This window comes from Rissa tridactyla, chromosome Z (assembly GCF_028500815.1).
Source record: "Rissa tridactyla isolate bRisTri1 chromosome Z, bRisTri1.patW.cur.20221130, whole genome shotgun sequence".
Classification (NCBI taxonomy): Eukaryota; Metazoa; Chordata; class Aves; order Charadriiformes; family Laridae; genus Rissa; species Rissa tridactyla.
This window is the reverse complement of record NC_071497.1, coordinates 12,182,936-12,196,061: the sequence shown is the minus strand read 5'-3', so window position 1 is coordinate 12,196,061 and position 13,126 is coordinate 12,182,936. Positions and strand designations below refer to the sequence as shown.

The 13,126-nt window shown below is 45.3% G+C and overlaps 1 protein-coding gene across 2 annotated transcripts in view; it reads right to left on the bottom strand.

Annotated features, from left to right (window-relative positions):
* ECPAS (Ecm29 proteasome adaptor and scaffold) overlaps positions 1 to 12,852 on the bottom strand; it is a 69,024-nt gene extending 56,172 nt beyond the window's left edge. The window contains exons 1-3 of one of the 2 annotated variants that reach the window (XM_054184836.1): positions 12,748 to 12,835; positions 12,296 to 12,340; positions 3,715 to 3,845 (exon numbers count right to left, since the gene is read on the bottom strand). In XM_054184836.1, coding sequence (XP_054040811.1) covers positions 3,715 to 3,845; positions 12,296 to 12,340; positions 12,748 to 12,769 — 198 coding nt within the window. In that variant the 5' untranslated portion in view covers positions 12,770 to 12,835. Of the gene's footprint in view, positions 1 to 3,714; positions 3,846 to 12,295; positions 12,341 to 12,747 lie in introns of both variants that reach the window. The other variant, XM_054184837.1, reaches the window with a different exon arrangement.
* Positions 12,853 to 13,126: the final 274 nt, after the last annotated feature.

The window sequence follows — 13,126 nt, the reverse complement described above, 5'->3', positions numbered from 1 at the left end:
TGAAAAGAGACATGGCTGGATTTGGGTATGTGTGAGGGATTAGCTTCTCTAATCAATAATACCAAATCAGTGCACTAAAGATCTCATCCAGCAGTACTCTGACCTGAATCAGGCAAATGTCTGCACTTGTGAGTATGATTGCTTCTTACGGTTTTGCTGGCTTCACATGGGCTTCGTGAAGCGACACAGTATCCAGTCTGGCACAAATGCTGCCAGTGCACCAACACTTCTTGGAGCACATCAGAACCAGCAGAGCGAATTTACCCCAGATTAGTTCTCTGTGCAACACTGCTAGGGTAACTGATTTGGTAGAAGACATCCTGCGTTGAATGTAAGTCACCTGTCAAACCGTGGCCTGAACAGGGATTACCTCTTCAGAGTAAATGGATTAAGAAGGTATAGACATTGCAATCTTATCAACATATGTGGAAATATCCTCCTGGAAACTCTGCTAAGGCATACAGAAAATGAGGTGACTGGTGACAGCCAACATGGCTTCACTAAAGGCAAACTGTGCTTGAAAAATTTGGTGGCCTTCTACAATGGTGCTACAGCATTGGTGGATAAGGGAAGAGGAACTGACATTAGCCATCTGGACTTGTGCAAAGGATTTAACACTGCCCCGCACGACATCCTGATCTGTAAATTGGAGAGACACGGATTTGACAGCTGGACCACTCAGCGGATAAGGAACTGGCTGGATGCTCACACACATAGAGTTGTGCTCTATGGCTCAATGTCTGAGTGGCAAGCACTGACAAGTGGCATTCCTCAGGGATCGGTACTGGGACCACAGCTGTTTAACATCTTTGTTGGCAACATGGACAGTGGCATTGAGTGCACCCTCAGCAACCTTGTCGATGACACCAAGCTGAATGGAGCAGTTGACATGCTGGAGGAAAGGGATGCCATCCAGAGGGACCCGGACAGGCTTCAGAAGTGGGCCCATGCCAACAATCATGAAGTTCAATAAGGCCAAGTCCTGCACCTGTGTCATGGCAACCCCAGGCACAAATACAGGCTGGGTGGAGAATGAATTGAGAGCAGCCCTGAGAAGAAGGACTTGGGGATGTTGGCAGATGCTCAGCACGAGTCAGCAACGTGCGCTCACAGCCCAGAAAGCCAGCAGCATCCTGGGCTGCATCAAAAAAAGCATGGCCAGCAGGTTGAGGGAGGTGATTCTGCCCCTCTACTCCGCTCTCCTGAGACCCCACCTGGAGTGTTGTGTCCAGCTGTGGTGCCCCTAACATAAAAAGGACACAGACCTGTTGGAGTGGGTCCAGAGGAGGACCACGAAGATAATCAGAGGGCTGGAGGACCTCTCCTATGAGGACAGGCTGAGAGAGTTGGGGTTGTTCAGCCTGGAGAAGGCTCCGGGGAGACCTTCTAGCAGCCTTCCAGTACCTAAAGGGGGCCTACAGGAAGGATGGGGAGGGACTCTTTACGAGGGAGTGGCGCGACAGGATGAGACATAATGGTTTCAAACTGAAAAAGGGGAGATTTAGATTACATATTAGGAAGAAATTCTTTCCTGTCAGGGTGGTGAGGCACTGGAACAGGTTGCCCAGAGAAGCTGTGGATGCCCCATCCCCGGAGGTGTTCAAGGCCAGGCTAGATGGGGCTTTGCGCAGCCTAGTCTACTGGGAGGTGTCCCTGCCCATGGCAGGGGGGATGGTACGAGATGATCTTTAAGGTCCCTTCCAACCCAAACCATACTATGACTCTGTAATTCTATGACCTAGACTACATCCTAGAGCTGAAAACATATGAGGGCAATCAGTTCAAACTACTGAATGAGACAGTAATATTGACTTGACAGCCACAAAATTAAGGGCTGGGATAAGACCAACAAAGCAATATGTTAAGGCAACGGGAAGAAAAATGGAATTTTATTTTCTAGCAGTACAAGCTTGTGAAGAAAGTTAATCTGGAGAGTCAGAGTAAAATCACAGTGTAGTCAATCCACCTGGTGCACTGAATGAACTACACTGTGCTTCTGAAGCTGGGTGAAAGGAAGTCTTTGAACAACTGTATTGATCTACAATTCATCAGCAACACACAGATGTTCTTTTTTTCACTCTTATACCTGTACTATCAAAAGCTACACTGTTGATTCAATTGAAATGGTGTAAGTTTTCAAACTAATGTTGGCATTAACTATGTTGGCACACCTTTTTTTGTTGTTGTCTTTTTTTTTTTTAACCACTGCACTAATCGTAGGAGACAGACATGACATGGGAGAGCAGAGTTTTGTCATAGGCCATATTCAGTCACTGGGTGAATAAAAAGTTTGTCCCTCCCTTTCCATTCTATTTCAACTACATTAATAGATTAGTTTCCCAATTATTTGAGTGATCATGTAAAAAAACGTGCTTTTATTTTACTTACATAGCCTTAACATGATTTTGAAGCTGAAGTTGAACAATAGGCACATTCTTTGTCATCCACCAAGTAAAATTAGCACTGTAAAGCTAGGTATTTGTGTTTAAAAGTTATTAGCATTTGAAAATGCATCAGACTTCTTAAAGACATTTTCCCACCAGATTAACAGCAAAGTAAGAGCAAGTAGAACACTGAAAAGCTGAGTTCTGATGTAAGTAACAGAAAAAGGCAATGTGCATGTTGAACAGATTTACCTGCAGGTTATACACTCCACAGTAAAACTTCACTGATGTTCATCAGAATAAAACAAGAAATTAGTCTTTCCCTCACCACTCTCTCTCACTGATAAATTATTTTGATATGTAAAAAATAACAGACAAAAAAAAAATAAATCACCACATACAGAGCCTTCTTGTTACATTTTGAATTTATTTTGAAAACAGAGTACTGAGAGAGTCAACTTCCCTTCACTGATATGGCGAAAGCAGAAATCAGAGTAATTTCCTTGACCGCAATGAATTTGACAAATACCAAGAACTACACGGAAGTGCTATAATTGCTTATATTATCATCATCATCATCTTGTATAGATAAAAATCTATAGTTTAAATACATAGACAGAAGAAGAAATGAGTTTTATTTCATTATTCATTTATTCTAACACAAAAACTACAATACACTGTAAGAGTATTATCTGATTTTGAGAGGCCTCTTGAAATTTAATTTTCAAAGGAGTAGCCCTTCCCCTTTCCTAAATCTCACAACGCTCAATACAGACAATACATTCCAATTTATAGGAAAAATATCATATAAAAACACCCTAAAAAATTCCACTAGATAGTTGGATGCCTTTCTTCACAGCTTCAAGTACACATCTTCAAAATTGTTTGGTCCTTGCTCCTGTTCCTGTTATCAGATGGGTGAATGACATCAATGAGTATGTCTTCATGGTCTTTCGCACATAGAAGCAAGCTTGGTCCACATGTGCCGAAAGTCAGGTGAATGCACAACAGCCCTAATCTGGAAGCCACGGCAACTGCCTCTATGGCAGTAAGCCTTGGCCTCAGGCTAACTCATAGCTTGCCAGCCTCAAGTGGAAACAAATGCAGCCTTCACATATCTGCAAAAGACTTGGCTGATACATGCAATGACTCTTCTCTTTAAGCCCTAACAGTTGTAATAAATCATTCTGTATCAGGCTCATGACAAGTTTTCCTCAAAGAGTAAATTTCTCCGCAGAAGACATCCAAGTATAGTAAATTATGATACATCAGGGGCATTTCTTTCCCCCTGATTAGGACAGCATACCATTATGGTAAATTGCACCCTTACCTTTTTACGAACTCCTTCCTGTGTGCTGGACAGTTTGAGGAGAACAGGGGGTAGGAATTTGGAAATAATGTTCTGTAACTGCTCATCTGTTTCTGCATGGCCAAGACGCAAGAACACACGCTCAAGTTGATCTGCAGTTAAAAAAAAAAAATTAAAAAGGGGAAAGAGAGAAACTGATTGAAAATCGAAATTGCTGTAGCAAGAGAACAACTTTTTCTGAACATCCTCTAATGGGCTTTTAAGAAATGCTGCACACAATTCTTAAAGCACTTCCATATGAACAGCACTCAGCACAGATCCATCTTGTATTTTTAATGCTATCTGAGAAAAATGTTGATGGCAGAAACCAGCCTGATAGCTTCCAGTACTAGCCTCCACAATTACAGGGAGACCACTCCGGTCAAAGTCAGAGGCAATTAAGATTTCCTTTGCTTCACGCTGTGTCTCAAATAGAGGCTAGAACACCTCCAAAGGTGACATGAAGGTTAGGATCTCCAAGTCATTCCCCGCCTTTTCTGCTTTGGCAGCAAAGGTATGCGGCTGTGGGGCTCTTAACTTTTGAAAATATGCTTGCTGTGATCTGCATTCAGACCATGATGTTCCGTATCTCCACTAGCTAATCAGAGATCAAAGAGACCTGGCCAATTCTTGCTGTTATTCTTGTTAAACCTAGAGTCCCAGTCATGTACAGGGACCCCACCGTTGTAGACACTGTGTCAACACACAAAAACACCAAGTACATACAACAGAACGCAAGACCAATTACAGTTAGTATGGCAGAAATGGAAGAGTCCAGGAAAAGCAGAAGTCATAAGCCTGGGGCAAGCCACACCATGGCAGCTGGGTACAAATAAACAGGCTGCACACCTGAAAGCACAAGAAACAAACAAGTTCTTTGAAAGCTTGCGACTTCTGTTACAGGCTGAATTCGATACTCATAGGAGTATTCATAAGACATCTTGACATGAGGTAACCTGTTCTGCCCATGACTTTCTGTTAGGCCACTTAGGTCTTCCATAAAATCTGTACAAATGTTGACTGAACCAGTTACTGATTTGTTACAATTTGTTTATCTTTTTTCAAAAAGAGAGCATTATCATCAATAGGAATAAAATCGCAAGCATGAAACTCAGGACATATTGCTGTAACTTAAAACACAAAGCTCCTAATATCCCTCTACGAAGTTGCTGGAGCATTATAACAAATTCACCTTTCCCTAGCCAGCAGGTCTCCTCCCCAACCCAGGAAGGAACACACAAAAAAATTTTTTTTACATCTGCAAAGAGGTAGAAGTTGCAACTCCTGCGAGATCAAGAGAATGGGGGGAAGGAGGGAAAGCAATAACATCTGTTTTCTCAGGAAGCTAGCAGAAGATCATTCCAAGGAAACAGACGAGACCAAAATCTTCTGTCAGCAGCTCAAGCACAAAGGCTGAGGACCATCCGTCTTTATAAAAAGAATGGAAGAGTTCCTATTTTAGGTGCTAGCAGGCAGCTGCCCCAACAGCTAAACCAGAAGCAAAGCAAAACCTCCCTGGCACAGCAGCATTCCCGACAGCCAGACTGAGAAAAGTCCTCATGCATGGGATCAGGAGCATTTCTTCTCCATGCCAGCACTGCAGGACAGATTCACAGGCAGCAAGGAGACCCAGGGCTTTTGAAGGGACTAGAGGTCTTAAAACCTCCTACGAGGAGGAAATCATTCCTCGCAAAGACTAATCTAAAGTGACCCTGTTGCAAGCTGAGATTAGAGGGAGGCCAAGGAGAACCCTCCTTCAGTGGAGGAGGATCACCAGCTGGCTGTGAAGGACTACAGAGGCAAAAAAAGGAAAAAAGCACTGGTACAGGGCAGAGGTAAAGACTGCGTGAATGGGTATGGCTGAACTCAAGTGAACAAAAAGGATGTTCAAATGCAAATACAGCTGCAGCCAGCAAACCTACCATGGTGTAGCTGCAGAAGCCTTTACTGTCCTACTTTTTAAATCTGTGCTATCCCTGCACTAAGACTCCTCACAGCATCATTCCTCTGCCAGCTGCAGATTAAACATAAACGTATCACTTCCAACATTTTATTTTCTCCTGAGCAAATATGACAGGCAGTTGAAAAGACAGAGGATTAAAAAATTTTTGTGTCAGGGAAATTACAAGCTGAAACTCTGCAACACCTACAATGCAAACTGACGTGAGAGTCAATCTCTTGTTTCAGACTGATTTCATGCAACAATCAGGCTGTCAGCTAGTCAATGACTTCACAGTATCTCATATCCCTTTTTTTTTCTTTTTAAATCCTAAAAATTTCTTTCTCTCTTCACCTTCCTTTTCACGTCATACTCCCCCCACAAAATGACCTCCCTCTTCAGGGCCTCCATGGTGTCTCACGACCCCACCAGCAGTAGGGGTCTGCTTAGGCCATGCAGCTGAAATAACTCAAACAATGAATAAAATCGGACCTTTCCCCTTGGACCTGAACTCCAGGATATCACTGCAGACTCACCATTCTCAAGCAAGCCAGCTGAGGAACCTCTCCAACAACATGTTCCTTCATATGGTAGCAGATCAGACCCAGGTGTAAGGAAACACGAGTGAAGTCGTTTGTAAAGCCATCTGTTGTAACCACTGGACTGCACACACCTTCCCAAAGGCATAAAACCCAGTGTGCACATGCCCATGGGAAGTGCAGCAAGGCACTGAATTGCAAGCATCTACTCCATTTCCAGCTTCCTCCATCGTTCTGTCGTTACAAACGGCAACCAGAATTGTAATACTAATAGAGATCAGGAGAAAAAACAAGCTACCCCCTTGTTTACACTGGCTGTGAGATAAGTTTATTACTTTTCCCACATCTCTGCTGCCTAGTCAGTTAAGCCCTAAGCACCAGATATCCTTCCCTCAACCATAAGCACGACAGGACTCCAGTAAATTCAAGGAGACTAGTTGCCTGGGTGCAGTTAAGCAACTGGTCAGGAGTTTGTCAGAGCACCCTCCTGTGCTGCCGGTGCAGGCTGTATCCATAGCAGCGGGACAGGAAAACAAAGAGCTATAAACCTTCCGAAGTATTGCACATCAACCATTTTCTCCACAGTTTTTATTCTACTAACAATTAAGACCATCTCTCAAGCTGACAGCATTCATTACAGGAAAACATCAACCCTGGAGATTTAAAGCACCACGCACAATAGTCCAGGAGAGGAGCTGGGGACATGGTATCTGGGACTCAGATACAGTGTCCTACCTCCACGTGTGTTGCAGAGCTGCTAGCTGGCATGGGAAAGCTCCTTTCCCTCCCTGACATCTCTTCTCACAACCTTCACCCAGCGAGCAAACCACCAGGCACCCAGCATCAGACCAGACAAAGGGTCTGCTCCCAGCCCATCTCACATTCACGTATCACGCACTTCACAAGTTTTTAAGAATGAAGACAAAACCTTCTCCATCTAGTTTTACTGCCCCTGCTGCTGGCTGTAAAACCCCACAGTTGTGATTTCAGGGGGAGGCCACTATATTATATGATAATAAAAATCAGTAAAGCAAGAGGTCTAACTCACTTTGTTTCATACCATAGGAAAAAAAAAAAAAAAAAAAAGATGACACAAACCATTTTGAATAAGCTGTAGGAACTGAAATTAACTACTACAGCAATCTTACCACAACTTAACAGTAAGAGCACTAAATTTTAATTAGAAAGCTTTATGAATCTTAGTCTTTACCTTTGCTAGCCACCACTAAACTTAAAATGCAGTCCACGCAATAACACTCTTCCTATTTTTCCTTTCAAAAGTTGACTAATACAGTTAGAGATAATTTTTAAAGTTTTCTGGAAGCACTGGAAGAAAGAAGTAATGGAGGGGTGACATTTACTAAAGTAGAGCTTTATCCCCATCTGAAAAGCCAATACTTAAGAGATCTCAGATTTTACAAAGGCTTCTCCTTCCTCAATATCACTTTAAACCCCATCTCAAATTTAGGACTCTAATATTTCCCTGTTATTGGTTCCCACCTATAGTACCCTCTGCAATAGCTAATCATGTATGTTTATGAAATTACTTCCACAGTCAAGCTACTGCAGTTCAACTCTGGTGAACGTGGGGCTGGGGGAAGAACACGCTGTCAGAGGCAAAGGACCAACTTTCAATGCAGTCCAGAGAATTTAACACAAAACAAAACACCAAAAACCAAAACCACAAAAGATTTATTTTTACTTATGCTGGTGAGAAAGCCAAAGTGAAAGAGAGAAAGGAGGAAAGGAAGGGGACTTTACTGGAAACACAACTGGAAAATCCCATGCCCAATCCTGCAGGGCTCTACGTAAACCGCTCCAAGAACAAACTCACACATCAGAAGCAACGGAAAAACATAGGGCACAGCGAGGTCGCTGTGAGCCTCCTAGATTCTCTCCACTGTGGAGAGGCCCCTGCTCTGCCAGGGCGTGTTGGAAGGAATAATTCAAATAAGATTAAATCACTACTAACCTTCAGCGCATCACTGAATTCTTTATTTTTGGGATAGTCTTGCAAGTTTCCCTTTACAAATATGAAAGCTGGAAGTAATTTCTTGAAAGAAAGATTGCTGCGTCACCCAGAATCTGCTTATGAGCTATGTGCCAACCATAGTCTCTGTCAGACTTGCACACTGCATTAGAAAGCACCTGAGAAATCATGTCTGGTTTAATAAGTAGCCTTAGAACCACCATATGTGTGCCACAGCTATGACAGTCAAATTTTGCTATGGATTAAAAATACCCCACAACCAAGAATGAACTGCATCCAGGCAAAATTTGTAACAGATATTCATGTATTTTGGCAGAATCACAACTGCTTTCCATGCTGCTGTGTTGTATTTCACACAGTATTTCATTTTTTGTGGCGTTCTCTCGGGAAAAAAAAAAAAAAGGTGTTTACAAGAGGATGAATGTAAATATGGAGAATTTAACAGTGGGCATTGCATATGAAGAGATGTTCCCTTTCGCTGTACATAAAAGAACCAAAGTGGCAGGAAAACTAGATATATCTTTGTATCCCTGTTTCCAGAAGCAGCGTACAATTTGTGTCAACAGACATGGTGTATGTGGAATATGAAATCCCCAAGTTACCATGGCAATGCAGTTACCTATCTGTGAGAAAACGCATGTTTCACTTCTGGTTCTTTCCAGTCTCCATTTAAAACTACAAGGAGGAATACAGGTTTCAGCACTTACCACCACACCTCATGCAAAAAAGGAAAGGAACAGATTTCAACACACAGATAACGTTTGCAAATTTTACCAGAAAGTCACATCATTAACAGCAAGGCTCTAGGCCATGCTTTATAAACTTCCAAATCCTGCAACACTGGCCATAAAAGGGTCAGAGTTATTTCTAAGACTTGCTACTTCAGAACTCATCTTGCAGCCTCCCAAGTCAACAGCAAAACCCCAGCCTGCCATGAAACAACATGCCCTTTCTTCCTGTTCTGCTGTACAGTAGGTAGCTTGCCAAAGGGAACAACTGAGGGAAAGACACAGAAAGGACAAAGTAAATAAATAGCTTAATGTTTTCCATCCGTTAACAAGGGTGTTTCCCTTCCTTATATATATTTGTTTTTTAATTAAAATCACGGAGGTGAACTCTCTGAATGCCTGGTCTTAGTAGGTTGATAGTTCACTATTTATCTATCTTCTTATCAAAGAAGCGTCCCTCTTGGTCCAGCTAAGCGCAATTCCATTTCATGTGCCCAGGTTCTCCTGCTTGTCCTTATGCAAGATAAAAGAGTTATCTCCCTCTGGCATTCATAGATGCTATGCACAGCATGTCAGCTATTCTGCACAGACCCCCCAGCAATGTATATTTGTGTAGTTGAGCATCAAGTGAAACACATACCATTCTTTTTATGAAAACTGACGGAGGAAACTACGGGGAATAGGACATGTCAAGCTAACTGTACTTCATAATTTAAGTAATCACCACAAAAGCATCCTAGGAACCAAAAACAGAGACTGAGTCCTCCACAAAACAGAGCAGAGTGGGTCAGCAAAATTCTGTGCATAAAGCCAGAATTTATCTTCACTTTCCTGAAAAGTGTCCGTTTGACAGATTAGTGGGACTGCCACATTAAAGCATTTCTAGAACTCTGTTTCAGTAAATCAAATAAAAAAAAATATCTTTTCCATTACCTGAGCTCTGTAAAACCATTACATTGCGTTAGCATCCCCCACATTTTCTCCACAAGGCCCTATGATAAATAAAGAGCGCTGGACACAGGAGCGTTTCAGCTTCACTGCCTGGATGGCAGGGGTAGTTTTAGGGACAGGGATAGTTTTAGCCCTTGCTAAAGCCAAAGCTCAAACACACCCTTCAGTCCCCCTGAGCTAAGCAATTGTTTCTACACTATTCTGCATGCAGAAGGAAGAATAAAGCTCTCGCCTGTTGTGCCACTACTAAAATAGGAGTCAAATTCTTGTTCAAATGGTATTAGACTCTGGGAGAAAATATATCCAGTATGATTACAGTAGCTAACAGCGAGTCAGGATTTGCTGGTGCTATTCCTGGCTCTACCAGTAACCCATCGTGTGCCTACAGCCAAATCACTTAAGGGGGCATTTGTAAAAGTAGGCCAGTCACCAGGTTATTTTAAAAGATTTGACTGGAAAGGGCTGGGAATGTCTTGGGGAGGAGGGATATATTGTCTTTTTTCATTCTGTTCTTCCATTTTATAGAAAATATTTTACATAAAGCTTGAATAGCATACTGAAATCCAAATATTTGCAACATGCCAGGCTCAGGCTCTCCATTCAAGTGGCTAACTATTCTTACTCAAGATTAACTTTCCTTTCTCTTGCATCTGAACTCTTAACGGCTTCAGGGTCAATTTATTGATTTTGCATTAATTTTTTTAACTACCGTATCTCCATTCTTATGCTGCCTTCAAACAATTTGCCCTCTAAAATGGTAAGCACCCTTATACAGAGTTGAAGCAAGCAGTAAGAGTTTCTGTGTTTGACTGGCGCTGTAGATCAAAGCTGCCTATAGCCATATGTACATAAAGCAAGGAAAACGGGTTCTCCAATCTAAAAGTACCAGTAATTATTCTTGTTATTTTGGGACTACTCATCATCCTAAAAAGCAACAGATTTATTTCCAAATATGCCAAAATTTAATAATTTAAGTGTATCAAAAGGCAGTAGGCCCACCTGGAGGCTGTTCAGTTTCCCTCTCTTTCTCTACATTATTTTTTTTCCCTGTTAGCTTTAATCTTTATCTAAGACTACAGCATTTTCTATTCAGTGACAAATGAGCTACTAGGTAAAAAAACAAACGAAACTAAAAAAATCCACTCCCTTTCCTCCCCCCTCCAAAAAATATTTCTAACCAAACCAATAAAAATCCCTCAATGCTGAAGGATACAGGGGTCAAATAACCTGAATGACATCATGTAATTATTAACACGAATCTCAATCTAGGGACATTTGTCCTTCCAGTGCAGCTTAACACAAAAGGCTGTGCAGCAACTGGCACATGGCTGAGGACTAATTTTTTGCAGGATCAGATTGGAAACTGGGGAGTTAGATTACACACAGATAAAAGCAGGAGTTACAAGCAAGAGATCTCGCACTGACTGGCTTCACCAAGGGGAATTGTGTTAGCACCGTAAAACAGACAGAATAGTCTCTTGGATGACAGCAGCAGTGAGGTTTGTCACAGACATGATTACTATTTATCCCAGTTGTCAATGGAATAAATAGCTTGGCATTTCTGTCCTCCAATTCAAGGATCAGTGTAACTGGAAGATCCTTTTCACTCCACTGCAAGATCCTGGCTCTTCGGCTACGCAGAGGACATCGCCACCATTATCATTACCTTATTCCACCCAGCCTAGTTCCAGTAACCCCTAACAAAGAGCAGCACAAGGATGCTCTCTACACAGCAGCACACCGAGAATGACCAAAAAAAACCCAAAATCCACCCCAACTGACACATTGTACAGAAACGCCTTAGAACTGAAAGCCAATAGCGCAAACACGCTCCAACCATTTCTTCTGCCCTTCCTCTCGGGGTGGCTGCCAAGTACTATTTCAGGGCAACCAAAGGCCCTCTCGCTGGGCTGAGTCATGCATTACCTTGCTGTTAACTCTTCACGGTTGTCTAAGAACTGGGTCTGTGCCCAGGCAGGAAAAGCAGGGAAAGAAAAACCGTTCTTTAACGCTCCATAGGCGTTAAAGCCATGGAGGAGCCGATCCTCTACCGCGGCGGGAGGGATGCGGAGGTGACAAGATGGAACAAAGCGTACAGGGGCTGCCGGTGTCACCCCTGCGGCTTCGGGACCCCCGCGGGCTCCTTCCCGGTGAGGCCCCGCAAGGTCAGGCCGCGGTGGGCCCGGGGCTGAGGGAGGCCGCCCGCCGCAGCCTTCAAGTTTCCGCTTCCCGACATGGCTGCCCAGGGCCGGGAGCCGGGCCCCGTGGCTGAGGTGGGGGGGCGACGCCGAGGAGTGATCCTGATCGGGGTCTCGATCGGGGTCTCGCCCCCCCCAGCTCAGCTACGGGGCCCGGCTCCCGGCCCGGCCCCCGAATCGAGATCCTCCCCCCGCGACCCGGCGCCGCGGCCACTTACTGAGCTCGTCCTGGGCAGCCGCGGCGGCCGCAGCCATGTTGCCAGCTGGGGAGGGAGGGGAGGCGGTGAGAAAGGCGCCGCAGCCCCGGCCCCGGCCGCTCCCCGCCCCTCTCCGCCGGCTCGGCACAGGCACGGGGCCGGCTGCTTCCTCCTCCTCCTCCCGCCGCCGCCGCCTCCTCCTTCTTCTTCTCTCTGCCGCTCTCCTCGACGCCAACCACCGCGGGGGATGGCGGGGCACGGCAGCGCCCGCCCTCCCGTCACCGCCGTTTTATATTTAGAAAGAGCTGAGCCATCGTCCCCGCCGCCCGCCCCCGCCGCGCACACGCACCGGCCCGCCGGCGCCGCGGGGAGCTCTACCGCCCTCCCCCACTCCCGCCTTTCCCTCCCCCCTTTCCGCCCGCGGCTCCCGCTGGGTCCCGAGGAGAAGAGCGGCGTGGGGGCGGCAGACTGACCCGAGTCGGCGCTGACCTCCATGGCGGCCACCGGCGGTCCCCGCTCCCGGCAGGGGCGGAGGAGGGAACGGGCCCGGCGAGCGGCGGGCGGCACAGCTGCGCCCCCTATCGGCCGACGGTGGCGCCAGCGAGCCGCGAGCTCCGCCCACCGCCTGGCTCGGCCCCGCCCACCGCCCGGCACGGCCCCGCCCACCCCGCATCTTGGCCCGCAGCTCGCCGCATCCCAGCCCGCATCCTGGCGCAGCCCCGGGTCTGCCCACAGCGTGCTGCCCGGCTGCCCTCCTCACCCGGCTCCGGGGCTGTGGCTGCCTCAGCCCGAGGCCTCAGAATATAAAACCATAAATTCATAGGATGGTTTGGCTTGGAAGGGACCTTAAAG